Genomic DNA, 20,067 nt, shown 5'->3' with positions numbered 1-20,067 from the left:
GTATACTGTGTCCTCTCTATATACCGGAGAGCGGCTCCACATGTATACTGTGTCCTCTCTATATGTCACCTCTCTATATACCGGAGAGCGGCTCCACACGTATACTGTGTCCTCTCTATATGTCACCTCTCTATATACCGGAGAGCGGCTCCACATGTATACTGTGTCCTCTCTATATACCGGAGAGCGGCTCCACACGTATACTGTGTCCTCTCTATATACCGGAGAGCGGCTCCACACGTATACTGTGTCCTCTCTATATACCGGAGAGCGGCTCCACATGTATACTGTGTCCTCTCTAGATACCGGAGAGCGGCTCCACATGTATACTGTGTCCTCTCTAGATACCGGAGAGCGGCTCCACATGTATACTGTGTCCTCTCTATATACCGGAGAGCGGCTCCACATGTATACTGTGTCCTCTCTATATACCGGAGAGCGGCTCCACATGTATACTGTCACCTCTCTATATACCGGAGAGCGGCTCCACATGTATACTGTGTCCTCTCTATATACCGGAGAGCGGCTCCACACGTATACTGTGTCCTCTCTATATACCGGAGAGCGGCTCCACACGTATACTGTGTCCTCTCTATATACCGGAGAGCGGCTCCACATGTATACTGTCACCTCTCTATATACCGGAGAGCGGCTCCACACGTATACTGTGTCCTCTCTATATACCGGAGAGCGGCTTCACATGTATACTGTGTCCTCTCTATATACCGGAGAGCGGCTCCACATGTATACTGTGTCCTCTCTATATACCGGAGAGCGGCTTCACACGTATACTGTGTCCTCTCTCTATATACCGGAGAGCGGCACCACATGTATACTGTGTCCTCTCTATATACCGGAGAGCGGCTCCACATGTATACTGTGTCCTCTCTATATACCGGAGAGCGGCTCCACACGTATACTGTGTCCTCTCTATATACCGGAGAGCGGCTCCACACGTATACTGTGTCCTCTCTATATACCGGAGAGCGGCTTCACACGTATACTGTATCCTCTCTATATACCGGAGAGCGGCTCCACATGTATACTGTGTCCTCTCTATATACCGGAGAGCGGCTCCACATGTATACTGTCACCTCTCTATGTACCGGAGAGCGGCTCCACACGTATACTGTGTCCTCTCTATATACCGGAGAGCGGCTCCACATGTATACTGTGTCCTCTCTATATACCGGAGAGCGGCTCCACACGTATACTGTGTCCTCTCTATATACCGGAGAGCGGCTCCACATGTATACTGTCTGCTCTCTATATACCGGAGAGCGGCTCCACATGTATACTGTCTGCTCTCTATATACCGGAGAGCGGCTCCACATGTATATTGTCACCTCTCTATATACCGGAGAGCGGCTCCACATGTATACTGTGTCCTCTCTATATACCGGAGAGCGGCTCCACATGTATACTGTGTCCTCTCTATATACCGGAGAGCGGCACCACATGTATACTGTGTCCTCTCTATATACCGGAGAGCGGCACCACATGTATACTGTGTCCTCTCTATATACCGGAGAGCGGCTCCACATGTATACTGTGTCCTCTCTATATACCGGAGAGCGGCTCCACATGTATACTGTGTCCTCTCTATATACCGGAGAGCGGCTCCACATGTATACTGTGTCCTCTCTATATACCGGAGAGCGGCTCCACACGTATACTGTGTCCTCTCTATATACCGGAGAGCGGCTCCACATGTATACTGCCTGCTCTCTATATACCGGAGAGCGGCTCCACATGTATACTGTCTGCTCTCTATATACCGGAGAGCGGCTCCACATGTATACTGTGTCCTCTCTATATACCGGAGAGCGGCTCCACATGTATACTGTGTCCTCTCTATATACCGGAGAGCGGCTCCACATGTATACTGTGTCCTCTCTATATACCGGAGAGCGGCTCCACATGTATACTGTCACCTCTCTATATACCGGAGAGCGGCTCCACATGTATACTGTGTCCTCTCTATATACCGGAGAGCGGCTCCACACGTATACTGTCACCTCTCTATATACCGGAGAGCGGCTCCACACGTATACTGTCACCTCTCTATATACCGGAGAGCGGCTCCACACGTATACTGTGTCCTCTCTATATACCGGAGAGCGGCTCCACATGTATACTGTGTCCTCTCTATATACCGGAGAGCGGCTCCACATGTATACTGTGTCCTCTCTATATACCGGAGAGCGGCTCCACATGTATACTGTGTCCTCTCTATATACCGGAGAGCGGCTCCACATGTATACTGTGTCCTCTCTATATACCGGAGAGCGGCTCCACACGTATACTGTCACCTCTCTATATACCGGAGAGCGGCTCCACACGTATACTGTGTCCTCTCTATATACCGGAGAGCGGCTCCACATGTATACTGTGTCCTCTCTATATACCGGAGAGCGGCTCCACATGTATACTGTGTCCTCTCTATATACCGGAGAGCGGCTCCACATGTATACTGTGTCCTCTCTATATACCGGAGAGCGGCTCCACACGTATACTGTGTCCTCTCTATATACCGGAGAGCGGCTCCACATGTATACTGTGTCCTCTCTATATACCGGAGAGCGGCTCCACATGTATACTGTCTGCTCTCTATATACCGGAGAGCGGCACCACATGTATACTGTGTCCTCTCTATATACCGGAGAGCGGCTCCACATGTATACTGTGTCCTCTCTATATACCGGAGAGCGGCTCCACATGTATACTGTGTCCTCTCTATATACCGGAGAGCGGCTCCACATGTATACTGTGTCCTCTCTATATACCGGAGAGCGGCTCCACATGTATACTGTGTCCTCTCTATATACCGGAGAGCGGCTCCACACGTATACTGTGTCCTCTCTATATACCGGAGAGCGGCTCCACACGTATACTGTGTCCTCTCTATATACCGGAGAGCGGCTCCACATGTATACTGTGTCCTCTCTATATACCGGAGAGCGGCTCCACATGTATACTGTCACCTCTCTATGTACCGGAGAGCGGCTCCACACGTATACTGTGTCCTCTCTATATACCGGAGAGCGGCTCCACATGTATACTGTGTCCTCTCTATATACCGGAGAGCGGCTCCACACGTATACTGTGTCCTCTCTATATACCGGAGAGCGGCTCCACATGTATACTGTCTGCTCTCTATATACCGGAGAGCGGCTCCACATGTATACTGCCTGCTCTCTATATACCGGAGAGCGGCTCCACATGTATACTGTGTCCTCTCTATATACCGGAGAGCGGCTCCACATGTATACTGTCTGCTCTCTATATACTGGAGAGCGGCTCCACATGTATACTGTGTCCTCTCTATATACCGGAGAGCGGCTCCACATGTATACTGTCTGCTCTCTATATACCGGAGAGCGGCTTCACATGTATACTGTGTCCTCTCTATATACCGGAGAGCGGCTCCACATGTATACTGTGTCCTCTCTATATACCGGCCAGCGGCTCCACATGTATACTGTGACCTCTCTATATACCGGAGAGCGGCTCCACATGTATACTGTCACCTCTCTATATACCGGAGAGCGGCTCCACACGTATACTGTGTCCTCTCTATATACCGGAGAGCGGCTCCACACGTATACTGTGTCCTCTCTATATACCGGAGAGCGGCTCCACACGTATACTGTGTCCTCTCTATATACCGGAGAGCGGCTCCACATGTATACTGTGTCCTCTCTATATACCGGAGAGCGGCTCCACATGTATACTGCCTGCTCTCTATATACCGGAGAGCGGCTCCACATGTATACTGTCTGCTCTCTATATACCGGAGAGCGGCTTCACATGTATACTGTGTCCTCTCTATATACCGGAGAGCGGCTCCACATGTATACTGTGTCCTCTCTATATACCGGAGAGCGGCTCCACATGTATACTGCCTGCTCTCTATATACCGGAGAGCGGCTCCACATGTATACTGTCTGCTCTCTATATACCGGAGAGCGGCTTCACATGTATACTGCCTGCTCTCTATATACCGGAGAGCGGCTCCACATGTATACTGTGTCCTCTCTATATACCGGAGAGCGGCTCCACATGTATACTGTGTCCTCTCTATATACCGGAGAGCGGCTCCACATGTATACTGTGTCCTCTCTATATACCGGAGAGCGGCTCCACATGTATACTGTGTCCTCTCTATATACCGGAGAGCTGCTCCACATGTATACTGTGTCCTCTCTATATACCGGAGAGCGGCTCCACATGTATACTGTGTCCTCTCTATATACCGGAGAGCGGCTCCACATGTATACTGTGTCCTCTCTATATACCGGAGAGCGGCTCCACACGTATACTGTGTCCTCTCTATATACCGGAGAGCGGCTCCACATGTATACTGCCTGCTCTCTATATACCGGAGAGCGGCTCCACATGTATACTGTCACCTCTCTATATACCGGAGAGCGGCTCCACATGTATACTGTCACCTCTCTATATACCGGAGAGCGGCTTCACATGTATACTGTGTCCTCTCTATATACCGGAGAGCGGCTCCACATGTATATTGTCACCTCTCTATATACCGGAGAGCGGCTCCACATGTATACTGTGTCCTCTCTATATACCGGAGAGCGGCACCACATGTATACTGTGTCCTCTCTATATACCGGAGAGCGGCTCCACATGTATACTGTGTCCTCTCTATATACCGGAGAGCGGCTCCACACGTATACTGTCACCTCTCTATATACCGGAGAGCGGCTCCACACGTATACTGTCACCTCTCTATATACCGGAGAGCGGCTCCACACGTATACTGTCACCTCTCTATATACCGGAGAGCGGCTCCACACGTATACTGTGTCCTCTCTATATACCGGATAGCGGCTTCACATGTATACTGTGTCCTCTCTATATACCGGAGAGCGGCTCCACACGTATACTGTGTCCTCTCTATATACCGGAGAGCGGCTCCACATGTATACTGTCTGCTCTCTATATACTGGAGAGCGGCTCCACACGTATACTGTGTCCTCTCTATATACCGGAGAGCGGCTCCACATGTATACTGTCTGCTCTCTATATACCTGCAGACCTCTGAATACAGGGAGAGCGGCTCCACATGTATACTGTGTCCTCTCTATATACCGGAGAGCGGCTCCACATGTATACTGTGTCCTCTCTATATACCTGCAGACCTCTGAATACAGGGAGAGCGGCTCCACATGTATACTGGTGGGGTGTAATGGGGGAGTCGTGTCTGGCCGGGTGGGCGTGTAATGGGGGAGTCGTGTCTGGCCGGGTGGGCGTGTAATGGGGGAGTCGTGTCTGGCCGGGTGGGCGTGTAATGGGGGAGTCGTGTCTGGCCGGGTGGGCGTGTAATGGGGGAGTCGTGTCTGGCCGGGTGGGCGTGTAATGGGGGAGTCGTGACTGGCCGGGTGGGAGTGTAATGGGGGAGTCGTGTCTGGCCGGGTGGGCGTGTAATGGGGGAGTCGTGTCTGGCCGGGTGGGCGTGTAATGGGGGAGTCGTGACTGGCCGGGTGGGCGTGTAATGGGGGAGTCGTGTCTGGCCGGGTGGGAGTGTAATGGGGGAGTCGTGACTGGCCGGGTGGGCGTGTAATGGGGGAGTCGTGTCTGGCCGGGTGGGCGTGTAATGGGGGAGTCGTGACTGGCCGGGTGGGCGTGTAATGGGGGAGTCGTGACTGGCCGGGTGGGAGTGTAATGGGGGAGTCGTGTCTGGCCGGGTGGGAGTGTAATGGGGGAGTCGTGACTGGCCGGGTGGGAGTGTAATGGGGGAGTCGTGACTGGCCGGGTTGGGGATTCTCTGCCCTCTCCGCTCTGATCTTTGTGTTCTTTTGACAGATTTTGGAGAAGAAGCTTAAGAAGACTCGTAACCCGGAGCTGAAGGAGCAGATAAAGCAGTTGCTGCTGCGGATGGTGAGGAGAAATTCCAGGAGGTGGGACCCGGGGACCCGAAGATCTTCTCTTCATCCATGTTTGTGTTCAGAATCAGCAGGAAGAAGCTGCCAAACAGAAGCAGAGGCTGCGGGAGAGAGAGGCTGATTTCAAGAGACAGCAGAGAGAGCATGCCCAGCAGGGGAAGAGACCGTTCTACCTCAAGAAAGGTGAGCTCAGCCACATGCTGTGTAATGACCACCTGCTGCGCCAACAAGAGAACACTACACAGGGAATACCACGGTACAAAAATAATAGTGCCACGCAGTGCACACCGAACAGCCATAACCTGAAAACCGGGTGTGAGGAAGAACATTTTATTATCTGTAGTTAGAGTGCAGCAAGGTTATGTGGTCCTCCAGATGTAGTGGGAGTGTGGCGAGGTCATGTGGTCTCCAAGATGTGGTAGCAAACTACCACATGTGGTGCCCTGGTTGTGGTAGTGGGGGTGCGGTGAGATTGGGTGGTGCCCTGGATGTGGTAGTGGGGGAGCGGCGAGGTCGGGTGGTCTCCTGGATCTGGTAGTGGGAGTGCGGCGAGGTTGGGTGGTGCCCTGGATGTGGTAGTGGGGGAGCGGCGAGGTTGGGTGGTGCCCTGGATGTGGTAGTGGGGGAGCGGCGAGGTTGGGTGGTGCCCTGGATGTGGTAGTGAGCCCCCCTCTCCCCCGACGCAGTAACCTGCATACCGTTCTGCTGTTTCACAGGTGACTTCCGCAAGTTGGAACTGGCTGACAAATATCAAGAGTTGAAGAAAAAGGGGAAAGTGGACAATTTCTTGAGTAAAAAGCGAAAGCGAAACTCCATTAAAGACAGAAGGAGGCTTCCTAGTTCCCAGCAGTAGTGGTGAAGATCGGCTCTCCTCTGTGCTGCGGCTCCTCCGTCCTTCGTCCCGTTGAACATATCCTAAACAAATTATGGTTGTGAAATCCTCTGTGTTCACTACGTCTGGTGTGATGCTCTGCTGGCGTTTAGTCATCTGGTCTGATGCTCTGCAGGGATGGAGGAATCTGCTCACAATGTCTGTTGTGATGATCTGGAGGGGTTGAGCTCCCTGCTTACGGCATCTTGTGTGATGCTCTGCAGGGGTGGCGTCCTCTCTGCTCACTATGTGCTGATATACACTGCTCGAAAAAATAAAGGGAACACAAAAATAACACATCCTAGATCTGAATTAATTAAATATTCTTCTGAAATACTTTGTTCTTTACATAGTTGAATGTGCTGACAACAAAATCACACAAAAATAAAAAAATGGAAATCACATTTTTCACCCCATGAAGGTCTGGATTTGGAGTCACACTCAAAATTAAAGTGGAAAAACCCACTACAGGCTGATCCAACTTTGATGTAATGTCCTTAAAACAAGTCAAAATGAGGCTCAGTAGTGTGTGTGGCCTCCACGTGCCTGTATGACCTCCCTACAACGCCTGTGCATGCTCCTGATGAGGTGGCGGACGGTCTCCTGAGGGATCTCCTCCCAGACCTGGACTAAAGCATCTGCCAACTCCTGGACAGTCTGTGGTGCAACGTGACGTTGGTGGATAGAGCGAGACATGATGTCCCAGATGTGCTCAATTGGATTCAGGTCTGGGGAACGGGCGGGCCAGTCCATAGCATCAATGCCTTCCTCTTGCAGGAACTGCTGACACACTCCAGCCACATGAGGTCTAGCATTGTCTTGCATTAGGAGGAACCCAGGGCCAACCGCACCAGCATATGGTCTCACAAGGGGTCTGAGGATCTCATCTCGGTACCTAATGGCAGTCAGGCTACCTCTGACGAGCACATGGAGGGCTGTGCGGCCCTCCAAAGAAATGCCACCCCTACCATTACTGACCCAATGCCAAACCGGTCATGCTGGAGGATGTTGCAGGCAGCAGAACGTTCTCCACGGAGTCTCCAGACTCTGTCACGTCTGTCACATGTGCTCAGTGTGAACCTGCTTTCATCTGTGAAGAGCACACGGCGCCAGTGGCGAATTTGCCAATCTTGGTGTTCTCTGGCAAATGCCAAACGTCCTGCACGGTGTTGGGCTGTAAGCACAACCCCCACCTGTGGATGTTGGGCCCTCCTATCACCCTCATGGAGTCTGTTTCTGACCGTTTGAGCAGACACATGCACATTTGTGGCCTGCTGGAGGTCATTTTGCAGGGCTCTGGCAGTGCTCCTCCTGTTCCTCCTTGCACAAAGGCGGAGGTAGCGGTCCTGCTGCTGGGTTGTTGCCCTCCTACGGCCTCCTCCACGTCCCCTGATGTACTGGCCTGTCTCCTGGTAGCGCCTCCATGCTCTGGACACTACGCTGACAGACACAGCAAACCTTCTTGCCACAGCTCGCATTGATGTGCCATCCTGGATAAGCTGCACTACCTGAGCCACTTGTGTGGGTTGTAGACTCCGTCTCATGCTACCACTAGAGTGAAAGCACCGCCAGCATTCAAAAGTGACCAAAACATCAGCCAGGAAGCATAGGAACTGAGAAGTGGTCTGTGGTCACCACCTGCAGAACCACTCCTTTATTGGGGGGTGTCTTGCTAATTGCCTATAATTTCCACCTGTTGTCTATCCCATTTGCACAACAGCATGTGAGATTGATTGTCACTCAGTGTTGCTTCCTAAGTGGACAGTTTGATTTCACAGAAGTGCGATTGACTTGGAGTTACATTGTGTTGTTTAAGTGTTCCCTTTATTTTTTTGAGCAGTGTATTATCTGCAGTCTGGTGTGATGCTCTGCAGTTTAGATACTGTATGTGTTGTCTGTGTGTGCACACGGGGGCCCCGCTGTGTCCGCGCTCAGCACTGTCCTGTACAGGTGGCGTCCATGCCTTACAGTAATAAACGGCTGCCGCTCTGTCATCCTTACGTTGTCTGTTCTTCAGGCCTTTCAGTCCTAGGACCGAGGATGCATGTGGGCGTTCCCTCCTCCATGTCTGGATGCATTCCTATGTGCACCTCTTATTATGGGAGGGAGCTTTAAACGGCATTCAGTGCTGTAGGAGCGTGCCCTCGAATGTAGCGTGAGGGGTCCCCTCGCTGTCCGTCTCTTAGGTGGAGGTCTCCGTACTGGCTGTTGTCAGGCTCTTTGTACGATGGTCCTCACTGTCTGTCTCTTAGGGCTCATGCACACGACCGTATGTATTTTGCTGTCCGCAAAAAACGGATCTGCAAAAAATCCGGATGACATTCGTGTGCATTCCGTATTTTACAGAACAGCTGGCCCTTCATAGAACAGTCCTATCCTTGTCCGTGATGCGGACAATAATAGGACATGTTCTATTTTTTTGCGGAACGGACTTATGCAAACGGAGTAGTGTTGATCGAGCACCAAAGTGCTTATGGGCCCGGGCCGAACACCTCGGGATGCTCGGGGGCTCTACCGAGCGTGTAATGGAAGTCAATGGGAGAACCAGGCACCGCCTGCTCTGAAGAGGGGAGGGTGGTTCATAGGAAAAGGTCAGAAAGTGATGGGAACAGCAGGGGGAGGACGTCTGGAGGCATATTGGACTCCCAGGTTGTCCGAGTAGTGCGCCACTTTTACAGACTGACAATGATACGCACAAAACCGGGAAAAAATAACAATTTTAGAGGAAAAATTGTTAGGAAACATTCTTTCCTGTATATTTACTTGTATTTAAAGTGCAAGAGCTGCCAAAAATTACCAGGAAGAGGCACTCCGATAGAACCGGTATATCACATAAAGGAGGCCTCAGTCACATTGTGGTACGATTGTTCAGGTAGTGGGACTCCTACACTCATAAAGACTATGCACTAAGGGAAAGGGCTGCCAAATATTACAGGGACCTGGAGGGCATCATACACACCCTGGTGACCCTCAAAAACATTACGGGCGAGGGCCTGCTCATCTGACCATCTAAAACATTACGGGCGAGGGCCTGCTGATCTGACCATCTAAAACATTACGGGCGAGGGCCTGCTGATCTGACCATCTTAAAACATTACGGGCGAGGGCCTGCTGATCTGACCATCTTAAAACATTACGGGCGAGGGCCTGCTCATCTGACCATCTAAAACCTTAGGGGCGAGGGCCTGCTGCTGATCTGACCATCTAAAACCTTAGGGGCGAGGGCCTGCTCATCTGACCATCTAAAACCTTAGGGGTGAGGGCCTGCTGCTGATCTGACCATCTAAAACCTTAGGGGCGAGGGCCTGCTCATCTGACCATCTAAAACCTTAGGGGTGAGGGCCTGCTGCTGATCTGACCATCTAAAACCTTAGGGGCGAGGGCCTGCTCATCTGACCATCTAAAACCTTAGGGGCGAGGGCCTGCTGCTAATCTGACCATCTAAAACCTTAGGGGCGAGGGCCTGCTGCTGATCTGACCATCTAAAACCTTAGGGGCGAGGGCCTGCTGCTGATCTGACCATCTAAAACCTTAGGGGCGAGGGCCTGCTGCTGATCTGACCATCTAAAACATTACGGGCGAGGGCCTGCTGATCTGACCATCTTAAAACATTACGGGCGAGGGCCTGCTGATCTGACCATCTTAAAACATTACGGGCGAGGGCCTGCTCATCTGACCATCTAAAACATTACGGGCGAGGGCCTGCTCATCTGACCATCTAAAACATTACGGGCGAGGGCCTGCTCATCTGACCATCTAAAACATTACGGGCGAGGGCCTGCTCATCTGACCATCTAAAACCTTAGGGGCGAGGGCCTGCTGCTGATCTGACCATCTAAAACCTTAGGGGCGAGGGCCTGCTCATCTGACCATCTAAAACATTACGGGCGAGGGCCTGCTCATCTGACCATCTAAAACATTACGGACGAGGGCCTGCTGATCTGACCATCTTAAAACATTACGGGCAAGGGCCTGCTCATCTGACCATCTAAAACCTTAGGGGCGAGGGCCTGCTGCTGATCTGACCATCTAAAACCTTAGGGGCGAGGGCCTGCTGCTGATCTGACCATCTAAAACCTTAGGGGTGAGGGCCTGCTGCTGATCTGACCATCTAAAACCTTAGGGGCGAGGGCCTGCTGCTGATCTGACCATCTAAAACCTTAGGGGCGAGGGCCTGCTGCTGATCTGACCATCTAAAACCTTAGGGGCGAGGGCCTGCTCATCTGACCATCTAAAACATTACGGGCGAGGGCCTAAGGTTTTGAAAGAGAGACCACATCCAAGGGAGGTCAATGGCTGGAAGCTGATTGGCTGTTGCTGCCTTACCTCTTCTTTCTTTCTTTCTTTTTTTTCTCTAATTGTGAACCACCCAGAGAGGGTGGGTAAAGCTATTAACCACTTAAGGACCACAGGTTTATACCCCCCTAGTGACCAGGCCCTTTTTTACAAATCGGCGCCTCACAACTTTCCCGGTTTATTGCTCGGTCATGCAACTTACCACCCAAATGAATTTTACCTCCTTATCTTCTCACAAATAGAGCTTTCTTTCGGTGGTATTTGATTGCTGCTGACATTTTTCGATTTTCCGGTATTAATCAAAATAGACGGCAATTTTCTCAAAAAAAGTGTATTAACTTTTTCTGGTAAAATTGTTCAAATATAATTACATTTCTATACAAGTTTGTGTCAGAATTTATTGTGCTACATGTCTTTGATAAAAGAAAATCCAATAAGTGTATATTTATTGGTTTGCGCAAAAGTTATAGCGTTTACAAACTATGGTACAAAACTGAATTTCCGCTTTTTGAAGCAGCTCTGACTTTCTGAGCACCTGTCATGTTTCTTGAGGTTCTACAATGCCCAGACAGTAGAAACACCCCACAAATGACCCAATTTTAGAAAGAAGACACCCCAAAGTATTCGCGGAGGGGCATGGTGAGTTCATGTATGATTTAATATTTTTTCACAAGTTAGCGGAAAATGACACTTTCTGAGGAAAATAAATAATAATAAAGTTTCCATTTCTGCTAACTTCTGGCAAAAAAAATAAAAAATCTCCCACAGACTCACTATGCCCCTCAGTCAATACCTTGGGGTGTCTACTTTCCGAAATGGGGTCATTTGTGGGGTGTGTTTACTGTTTGGGCATTTTGGGGGGGGCTAAATTGTGAGTAACCCTGTAAAGCCTAAAGGTACTGGTTGGACTTTCGGCCCCTTCTGTCAGAATGCGGATCGGTGCTGCAGCTGGTTCATCGCTTGGTCCACCTAGAACAGGGCTAGGCAACCTCCGGCTCCCAGCTGTTGTCAAACTACAACTCCCAGTATGCATACTTGCTCTGCTCTTCTAAGAACTCTCATAGAAATGAATAGAGCATGCTGGGAATTGTAGTTTCACAACAGCTGGGAGCCGGAGGTTGCCTACCCCTGACCTTGAAGGTAAAAAAAAAAACAGGCAGCAACGCAATAAATTTATTAACATCAACTTTTATAAACTTTATATAACATTTGAAACAGAACATTAACTTTTTTGCTTACCTGTGATTTATTTTTTTGTTTTTTTACCTTTATAGAACAAACCTCTCCTTCCCCATGGGACAATGTGCAAAGCGCAAATTGCCCAGAGATGTGGCGAAGTACGTTATGCACTTTGTCCCAGGTGAAAGGAGAGGTTTGTGGCAGCTCTGTGTGAAAGGGCCCTAATAGCTCTGTGTGCCTGTCCTGTGTGACGTGATCCCTACGCTAATAATGTACCTGTGTGTGGTACTTCCGGAAACACTCTCCTAAGCATAGGGCAGGGTGGTCAGGACAGTCAGGACAGAAATAACGGGTGTCACGCCTTATTCCACTCCTGCTACAGACACAACATCTTTTTCTTGGGGAACGTTGAGTTGGGCTACCAGGATAGACAGACGGGAAGTGTCTGCCATGTAGCCGGCTCACTACAGCCGGGACTTGGGGCATGGAACCTCCTGGATACAGTATTTCCGAAATGATCTCTTCCTGGAATTTGAGGAAGGATCCTGTTCTCCCAGCCTTACTGTAGAGAACAAAACTATTCTATGCAGCCAATTGAATCAAATATACAGACACCTTCTCATAGGCGTGCGCAGCCTATTGCATTAGGGTGTGCACCCTAAAGTACAAACACACACGCCCCGCGCACTTGTGTATGTATATATATATATATATATATATATATATATATATCTGTATATATTATATACATACACACACACAGGCCTAACCCTAGTGTTGCCGTGACTCTGCGCAGTGGCGACTCTAGGAACAATATATAGGGGGGCACATAAGATATCACAGTGAAAATGGGGGGGGGGGCACTAATAATTTTCACCACTTAATTATACTACTAAAAAAAGCAAAATAAGTATATATAAAGAAGATTACAAAATAGGAGAGTATTGCGGTCTGCAGGGATACCTTTTTATTGTACTATCCTAATACTTAAAAGACAAGCTTTCAAGAGTTTTCCTTTCTTCCTCGGTATTGCTTTAGACCTGAGAAAGAGAGAAACACTCTCCAAAACTTTTTTTTAGAGTTTAAAGCAGTTTCAGCACTATAATAAAATAATTTACTTACAAAAAAAGCTATTCAGTCGTCTGCTGTGCCGTCCTCTGCTTGCTTCCGCGGATCTTCCCCTCTTTTCAGTCTCTCCATAGTGCGCAGGTGCACTGTTATGGGAGATCTGTGGATGACACACTGTTATGGGGGAATCTGTGGATGACACACTGTTATGGGGGAATCTGTGGATGACACTGTTATGGGGGAATCTGTGGATGACACTGTTATGGGGGAATCTGTGGATGACACTGTTATGGGGGAATCTGTGGATGACACTGTTATGGGGGAATCTGTGGATGACACTGTTATGGGGGAATCTGTGGATGACACTGTTATGGGGGAATCTGTGGATGACACTGTTATGGGGGAATCTGTGGATGACACTGTTATGGGGGAATCTGTGGATGACACTGTTATGGGGGAATCTGTGGATGACACTGTTATGGGGGAATCTGTGGATGACACTGTTATGGGGGAATCTGTGGATGACACTGTTATGGGGGAATCTGTGGATGACACTGTTATGGGGGAATCTGTGGATGACACTGTTATGGGGGAATCTGTGGATGACACTGTTATGGGGGAATCTGTGGATGACACTGTTATGGGGGAATCTGTGGATGACACTGTTATGGGGGAATCTGTGGATGACACTGTTATGGGGGAATCTGTGGATGACACTGTTATGGGGGAATCTGTGGATGACACTGTTATGGGGGAATCTGTGGATGACACTGTTATGGGGGAATCTGTGGATGACACTGTTATGGGGGAATCTGTGGATGACGCACTGTTATGGGCATTTGTAGATGACACTCCACTGTTATGGGCATCTGTGGATGACACTGTTATGGGCATCTGTGGATGACACTGTTATAGGGGCATCTGTGGATGACACTGTTATAGGGGCACCTGTGGATGACACTGCTATAAGGGCATCTGTGGATGACACTGTTATGGGGGAATCTGTGGATGACACTGTTATGGGGGAATCTGTGGATGACACTGTTATGGGGGAATCTGTGGATGACACTGTTATGGGGGAATCTGTGGATGACACTGTTATAGGGGCATCTGTGGATGACACTGCTATAAGGGCATCTGTGGATGACACACTGTTATGGGGGATCTGTGGATGACACACTGTTATGGGGGATCTGTGGATGACACAGTGTTATGGGGGATCTGTGGATGACACAGTGTTATGGGGGATCTGTGGATGACACAGTGTTATGTGGGGTCTGTGGATGACAGTGTTATGGGGGGTATGTGGATGACACACTGTTATGGGCATTTGTAGATGACACTCCACTGTTATGGGCATCTGTGGATGACACTGTTATAGGGGCATCTGTGGATGACACTGCTATAAGGGCATCTGTGGATGACAGTGTTATGGGGGATCTGTGGATGACACACTGTTATGGGGGATCTGTGGATGACACACTGTTATGGGGGATCTGTGGATGACACACTGTTATGGGGGATCTGTGGATGACACACTGTTATGGGGGATCTGTGGATGACACACTGTTATGGGGGATCTGTGGATGACACACTGTTATGGGGGATCTGTGGATGACACACTGTTATGGGGGATCTGTGGATGACACACTGTTATGGGGAATCTGTGGGTGACACACTGTTATGGGGGATCTGTGGATGACACACTGTTATGGGGGATCTGTGGATGACACACTGTTATGGGGGATCTGTGGATGACACACTGTTATGGGGGATCTGTGGATGACACACTGTTATGGGGGATCTGTGGATGACACACTGTTATGGGGGATCTGTGGATGACACACTGTTATGGGGGATCTGTGGATGACACACTGTTATGGGGGATCTGTGGATGACACACTGTTATGGGGGATCTGTGGATGACACACTGTTATGGGGGATCTGTGGATGACACACTGTTATGGGGGATCTGTGGATGACACACTGTTATGGGGGATCTGTGGATGACACACTGTTATGGGGGATCTGTGGATGACACACTGTTATGGGGGATCTGTGGATGACACACTGTTATGGGGGATCTGTGGATGACACACTGTTATGGGGGATCTGTGGATGACACACTGTTATGGGGGATCTGTGGATGACACACTGTTATGGGGGATCTGTGGATGACACACTGTTATGGGGGATCTGTGGATGACACTGTTATGGGGGAATCTGTGGATGACACTGTTATGGGGGAATCTGTGGATGACGCACTGTTATGGGCATTTGTAGATGACACTGCTATAAGGGCATCTGTGGATGACACTGTTATTAACAGTGTGTCATCCACAGATCCCCCCCCCCCCATAACAGCATCATCCACAGATCCCCCATAACAGTGTCATCCACAGATCCCCCCCATAACAGTGTCATCCACAGATCCCCCCATAACAGTATCATCCACAGATCCCCCCATAACAGTGTCATCCACAGATCCCCCCATAACAGTGTCATCCACAGATCCCCCCATAACAGTGTCATCCACAGATCCCCCCATAACAGTGTCATCCACAGATCCCCCCATAACAGTGTCATCCACAGATCCCCCCATAACAGTGTCATCCACAGATCCCCCCATAACAGTGTCATCCACAGATTCCCCCATAACAGTGTCATCCACAGATCCCCCCATAACAGTGTCATCCACAGATCCCCCCCATAACAGTATCATCCACAGATCCCCCCCATAACAGTGTCATCCACAGATATCCCCTTAAGAGTCTATTAATGGGATATCTGTGGATGGCACTGTTATAAGGGCATCTGTGTGGAAGCTAACACATATGCGGGGGGATCTGTGGATGACACTGTTATGGGGGGGCTAGGGGGGATCTGTGGATGACACATATATAGCAGCATCTTGTGCTATATATGTGTCATCATCCACAGATTTCCCCCCCCCCCCCCATAACAATGTCCTTGACAGTGAGTGACCCACAACTTTTACCAAGTTGTACTACTATCTCTATTACTAACTTACTGGGACTCCAGCTAGTATTCACACTTTTTCTTTTTCACAGACACAATCACTGGGCGCCGCGGGCGGGCAGGCGGGCTGGCAGGCTCTCAAACATTCAAACCAGGCCGGCGGCAGCGTAATGTGACGTCACCCACTCCGTCACGCCGCACACTCCTGCTCCTCCCACTTTATTAATGAAGCAGGCGGAGCAGGCGCGTGACGTCGGAGTGAGTGACGTTACGTGACCGGCCGCCGGGCCACGGAGCATAGGAGCAGCCGTACTCTTCAGTCGAGCAGATGTTGTGAGAATCTGAGATGTCATTGAAGCTGTGCGGCCGGGGCCGGCAGCCGGGGCTCATCAAGAGGCCAGGCAGCTGCGGCAGTCGGCAGTGCAGGAGCACAGGAGTGTGATTAGGGTGTGCCCAGGCACACCCGGCACACCCCGTGCGCACGCCTATGCACCTTCTTATACCAGCGTCTGGTGCGGCGGGACACTAAATAGGGAGCCAACATCTGGTCATTGAAGTCCACCCCTCCCATGTGAAGGTTATAGTCGTGGACAGAGAGGGGTTTCACAATGACTACAGTTGCCCTTTCAATTTGGACAGTCGTGTCTGCGTGAATGGCGGACAGAAGGTAAACGTCACGCTTGTCTCTCCACTTCACCGCAAGCAGTTCTTGGTCACACAAGGCAGCCCTCTCCCCCCGTGCAAGTCGGGTACTAACGAGCTATTGGGGGAAGCCCCGGCGACTAGGTCGCGCGGTGCCACAGCATTGAATTCCGACTAGATGTAAGTGCCGAAAGAGGGCCACGCTTGAGTAAAAATTGTCCACGTATAAGTGGTACCCCTTGTGGAGTAAGGGTGACACCAAGTCCCAGACAATCTTGCCACTGCTCCCCAGGTAGTCAGGGCATCCGACCGGCTCCAGTTTTGAGTCTTTTCCCTCATAGACCCTAAAACGATATGTATAGTCTGTGGCCCTTTCACAGAGATTATACAGTTTGACCCCATACCGGGCGCGCTTGCTGGGATGTACTGTTTGATGCCAAGGCGCCCGGTAAAATGTACTAGGGACTCGTCTGTGCAGATGTTCTGATTGGGGGTATACACATCTGCAAATCTGGATGACAAACGGTCTATGAGGGGCTGAATTTAGCATAATAAGCAGGGTGGGCTCTTGGATGACAGGTTTTATTGTCAGCGAAATGCATAAAGCGCATGATGCCCTCAAAACGTGCCCTGGACATTGCAGCAGAGAACATGGGCATGTAATGTATTGGGTCTTTAGACCAATAGGACCGCAATACATATTTTTTAGTTAGACCTTTGCTGAGGATAAGGCCCAAAAATATTTTACATTCGGAAACTGTGACTAGTTTCCACCGGAAAGGCTGGGCATAGAAGCTTTCCGGATTGGCGGTTATATAGTCTGTGGCGTAGCGGTTGGTTTCTGCCACAACTAAGTCATAGAGATCCGCGGTGAAGAACAGCTAAAAAAACTCGAGGGCCGATCCTAAATGAGCCGTCTCCACGCGAACTCCAGACTGGGCGGTGAAAGGGGGCAATACGGGTGCGGTCGAAGCAGGGGAGTGCCAATTTGGGTTTGCAAGCACCTCTGGGAGACTAAGGACTCTACGGGCCTGTGAACGCGGTGGCTGCGACGGGGGAGTTACTGCACGTGCCACCGTACCAGCTGGAGCTGCCCTTCTGGTGCTCGCCACTTCACTAGGGAATACGGCAGTGCTGGTAGAAGGTCCAGGATGGGCTGCGCTGCTGGTGTATGCCGCACCATAAACAAGATCAGCGCTAGCACCACTCTGCTGCAAATGAGGCTCATCACGTGGGGTAGGCAGAACCCTGACATGTGGTCGGGTACGTCTGACCGTAGCAGGGACCTCTACCTCGTCATCCTCACTAGCGGTTAGAGTGCCACTGCTGTCTACAGGTTCATATTCTGAACCACTGGATTCAGCTGGTGAGGCGTCCCCATCGCTTTCATCCATCATGGCCAGAATCCTGTAGGCCTCTTTAGCGGAATACCCCTTGTTTGACATTTTGGGCTCACTAAATTTAGGGGGTATTCCTCTGAGACTACCCAGGAAAAAGAGCAAACCTACCTAGCAAAAAGGAGTGCTTGCGAAGTAAAGCTGCGACCGCTAATAAAGATCCAGAAAGCTCAAAAGTGATCTTTATAGCGCCGCAGTGATTTTACCAGGTTTTTGCAGTGATCAGAATTTTTTTTTTTCGGTCACTACGGTGGGGCGGACTGAACGCAAGTGTGCGCACAAGATCAGGCCTGATCGGGCGAACACTGCGTATTTTGTAGAGCCTAAGGTGACCCTAATGTACTTATATAGATCTGAATGCGATCAGTATTGATCACTTACAGATACTATATAGTACTAGTGCTGATTAGCGACAGCGATGGCTCTAATCAGCGACTAATCAGTGACTGCGGTGCGGTGGGCGCTAACTACCTAACAAGTGGCTAACTAACTGGCGGGGGGATCAATGACGGGGGTGATCAGGGAGTCTATATGGGGTGATCAGGGGTTAATAAGTGACAGGGGGGGGGGGTGTAGTGTAGTGGTGTTTGGTGCTACTTACAGAGCTGCCTGTGTCCTCTGGTGGTCGATCCAAGCAAAAGGGACCACCAGAGGACCAGGTAGCAGGTATATCAGATGCTATTTACAAAATAGCGTCTGACATACCCATTTCATTGGTTATTTTAAAAATCCACAGCCTGCCAGCCAATGCTCGCTACTGGCAGGCTGTAGTTGAACTTCTGAACTGCGCGATCCTATGAGCGCGCGTTCACAGGAAATCTCGGCTCACACGAGATGACGCCAATAGGCCTCGCTGAGTCCTGAGAGTGTCGCCGCCCGGACGCCTATCGGCGTTACGTGTGCGGCAAGTGGTTAAAGCGCAAGCGTCCAAGGAAGGCAGCAGGCCCGACAATTACCCACTCCCGACTCGTGGAAGTAGTGATGATAAATAACAATACAGCACTCCTAAGCGGCCCAGTTATTGGAATGAGTACACTTTCCGTTAACGAGGATCTATTGGAGGTCAAGTCTGGTGCCAGCAGCCAACTTGCTCCCGGCCTCCACAACGTTCACCCAGTGTGCCATCATGGTGAGGATTGTGTTTACCAGACTCTTGGCTACTGAGACTGGACTTGTAGGTGAGGGCCTGCTGCCGCTTTGTTGACTCTAAATAACTTCTAGGCGATCTCACGTCCGCGTGACGGCAACGATCCATTTGGATGTCTGCCCTATCAACTTTGGAGCAATTTTTCAACAAGGACCTTTTGGTATAGCACGTTTTGCTTGTCCTCATCTCTCATTCCTCTGGTGGAGAGAAGTTCTAGAAGGGTGAACAACCAGTAATTGGTGTTATCTAAAATGCGTATAACGCACGGGTCGCGGGAAAGGCAGCCTAACATGAAGTCAGCCATGTGTGCCAGAGTACCAACAGGCAAGACTTCACTGTCGTCATCAGGAGGATCACTCTCAATCTCCTTATCCTCTTCCTCCTACTCCTCTGCCCACCAACGCTGAACAGATGGAATTAAACTTCCTTGGGTACTACCCTCTGTAGCGGAGGCAACCGTCTCCTGCTCCTCCTCTTCATCGTCCATTTCGCACTGAGAAGACAAACTGAGGGTGGACTGGCTATCACCCTGTGTAATGTCTTCTTCCCCCATTTCCACCTCTTCCACATGCAAAGAGT

General features: G+C 50.2%; 1 protein-coding gene and 1 long non-coding RNA gene across 2 annotated transcripts in view; one reads left to right on the top strand and one right to left on the bottom strand.

The window, feature by feature from the left end:
- The window catches only part of RRP36 (ribosomal RNA processing 36), a 21,774-nt gene extending 14,738 nt beyond the window's left edge, over positions 1–7,036 (top strand). The window contains exons 6-8 of the mRNA XM_040430910.1: positions 5,830–5,904; positions 5,975–6,092; positions 6,626–7,036. Of these exons, the coding sequence (XP_040286844.1) occupies positions 5,830–5,904; positions 5,975–6,092; positions 6,626–6,762 (330 nt within the window). The 3' untranslated portion in view covers positions 6,763–7,036. The remainder of the gene's footprint in view (positions 1–5,829; positions 5,905–5,974; positions 6,093–6,625) is intronic.
- LOC120999864 overlaps positions 1–20,067 on the bottom strand; it is a 21,275-nt gene extending 1,208 nt beyond the window's left edge. The window contains exons 1-3 of the long non-coding RNA XR_005778664.1: positions 20,057–20,067; positions 11,213–11,218; positions 5,158–5,165 (exon numbers count right to left, since the gene is read on the bottom strand). This is a non-coding gene — a long non-coding RNA (uncharacterized LOC120999864). The remainder of the gene's footprint in view (positions 1–5,157; positions 5,166–11,212; positions 11,219–20,056) is intronic.

Source organism: Bufo bufo, chromosome 4, assembly GCF_905171765.1.
Source record: "Bufo bufo chromosome 4, aBufBuf1.1, whole genome shotgun sequence".
Lineage (NCBI taxonomy): Eukaryota > Metazoa > Chordata > Amphibia > Anura > Bufonidae > Bufo > Bufo bufo.
The sequence above is the reverse complement of the archived record's forward strand: the minus strand, read 5'-3'. Positions and strand labels throughout refer to the sequence as shown.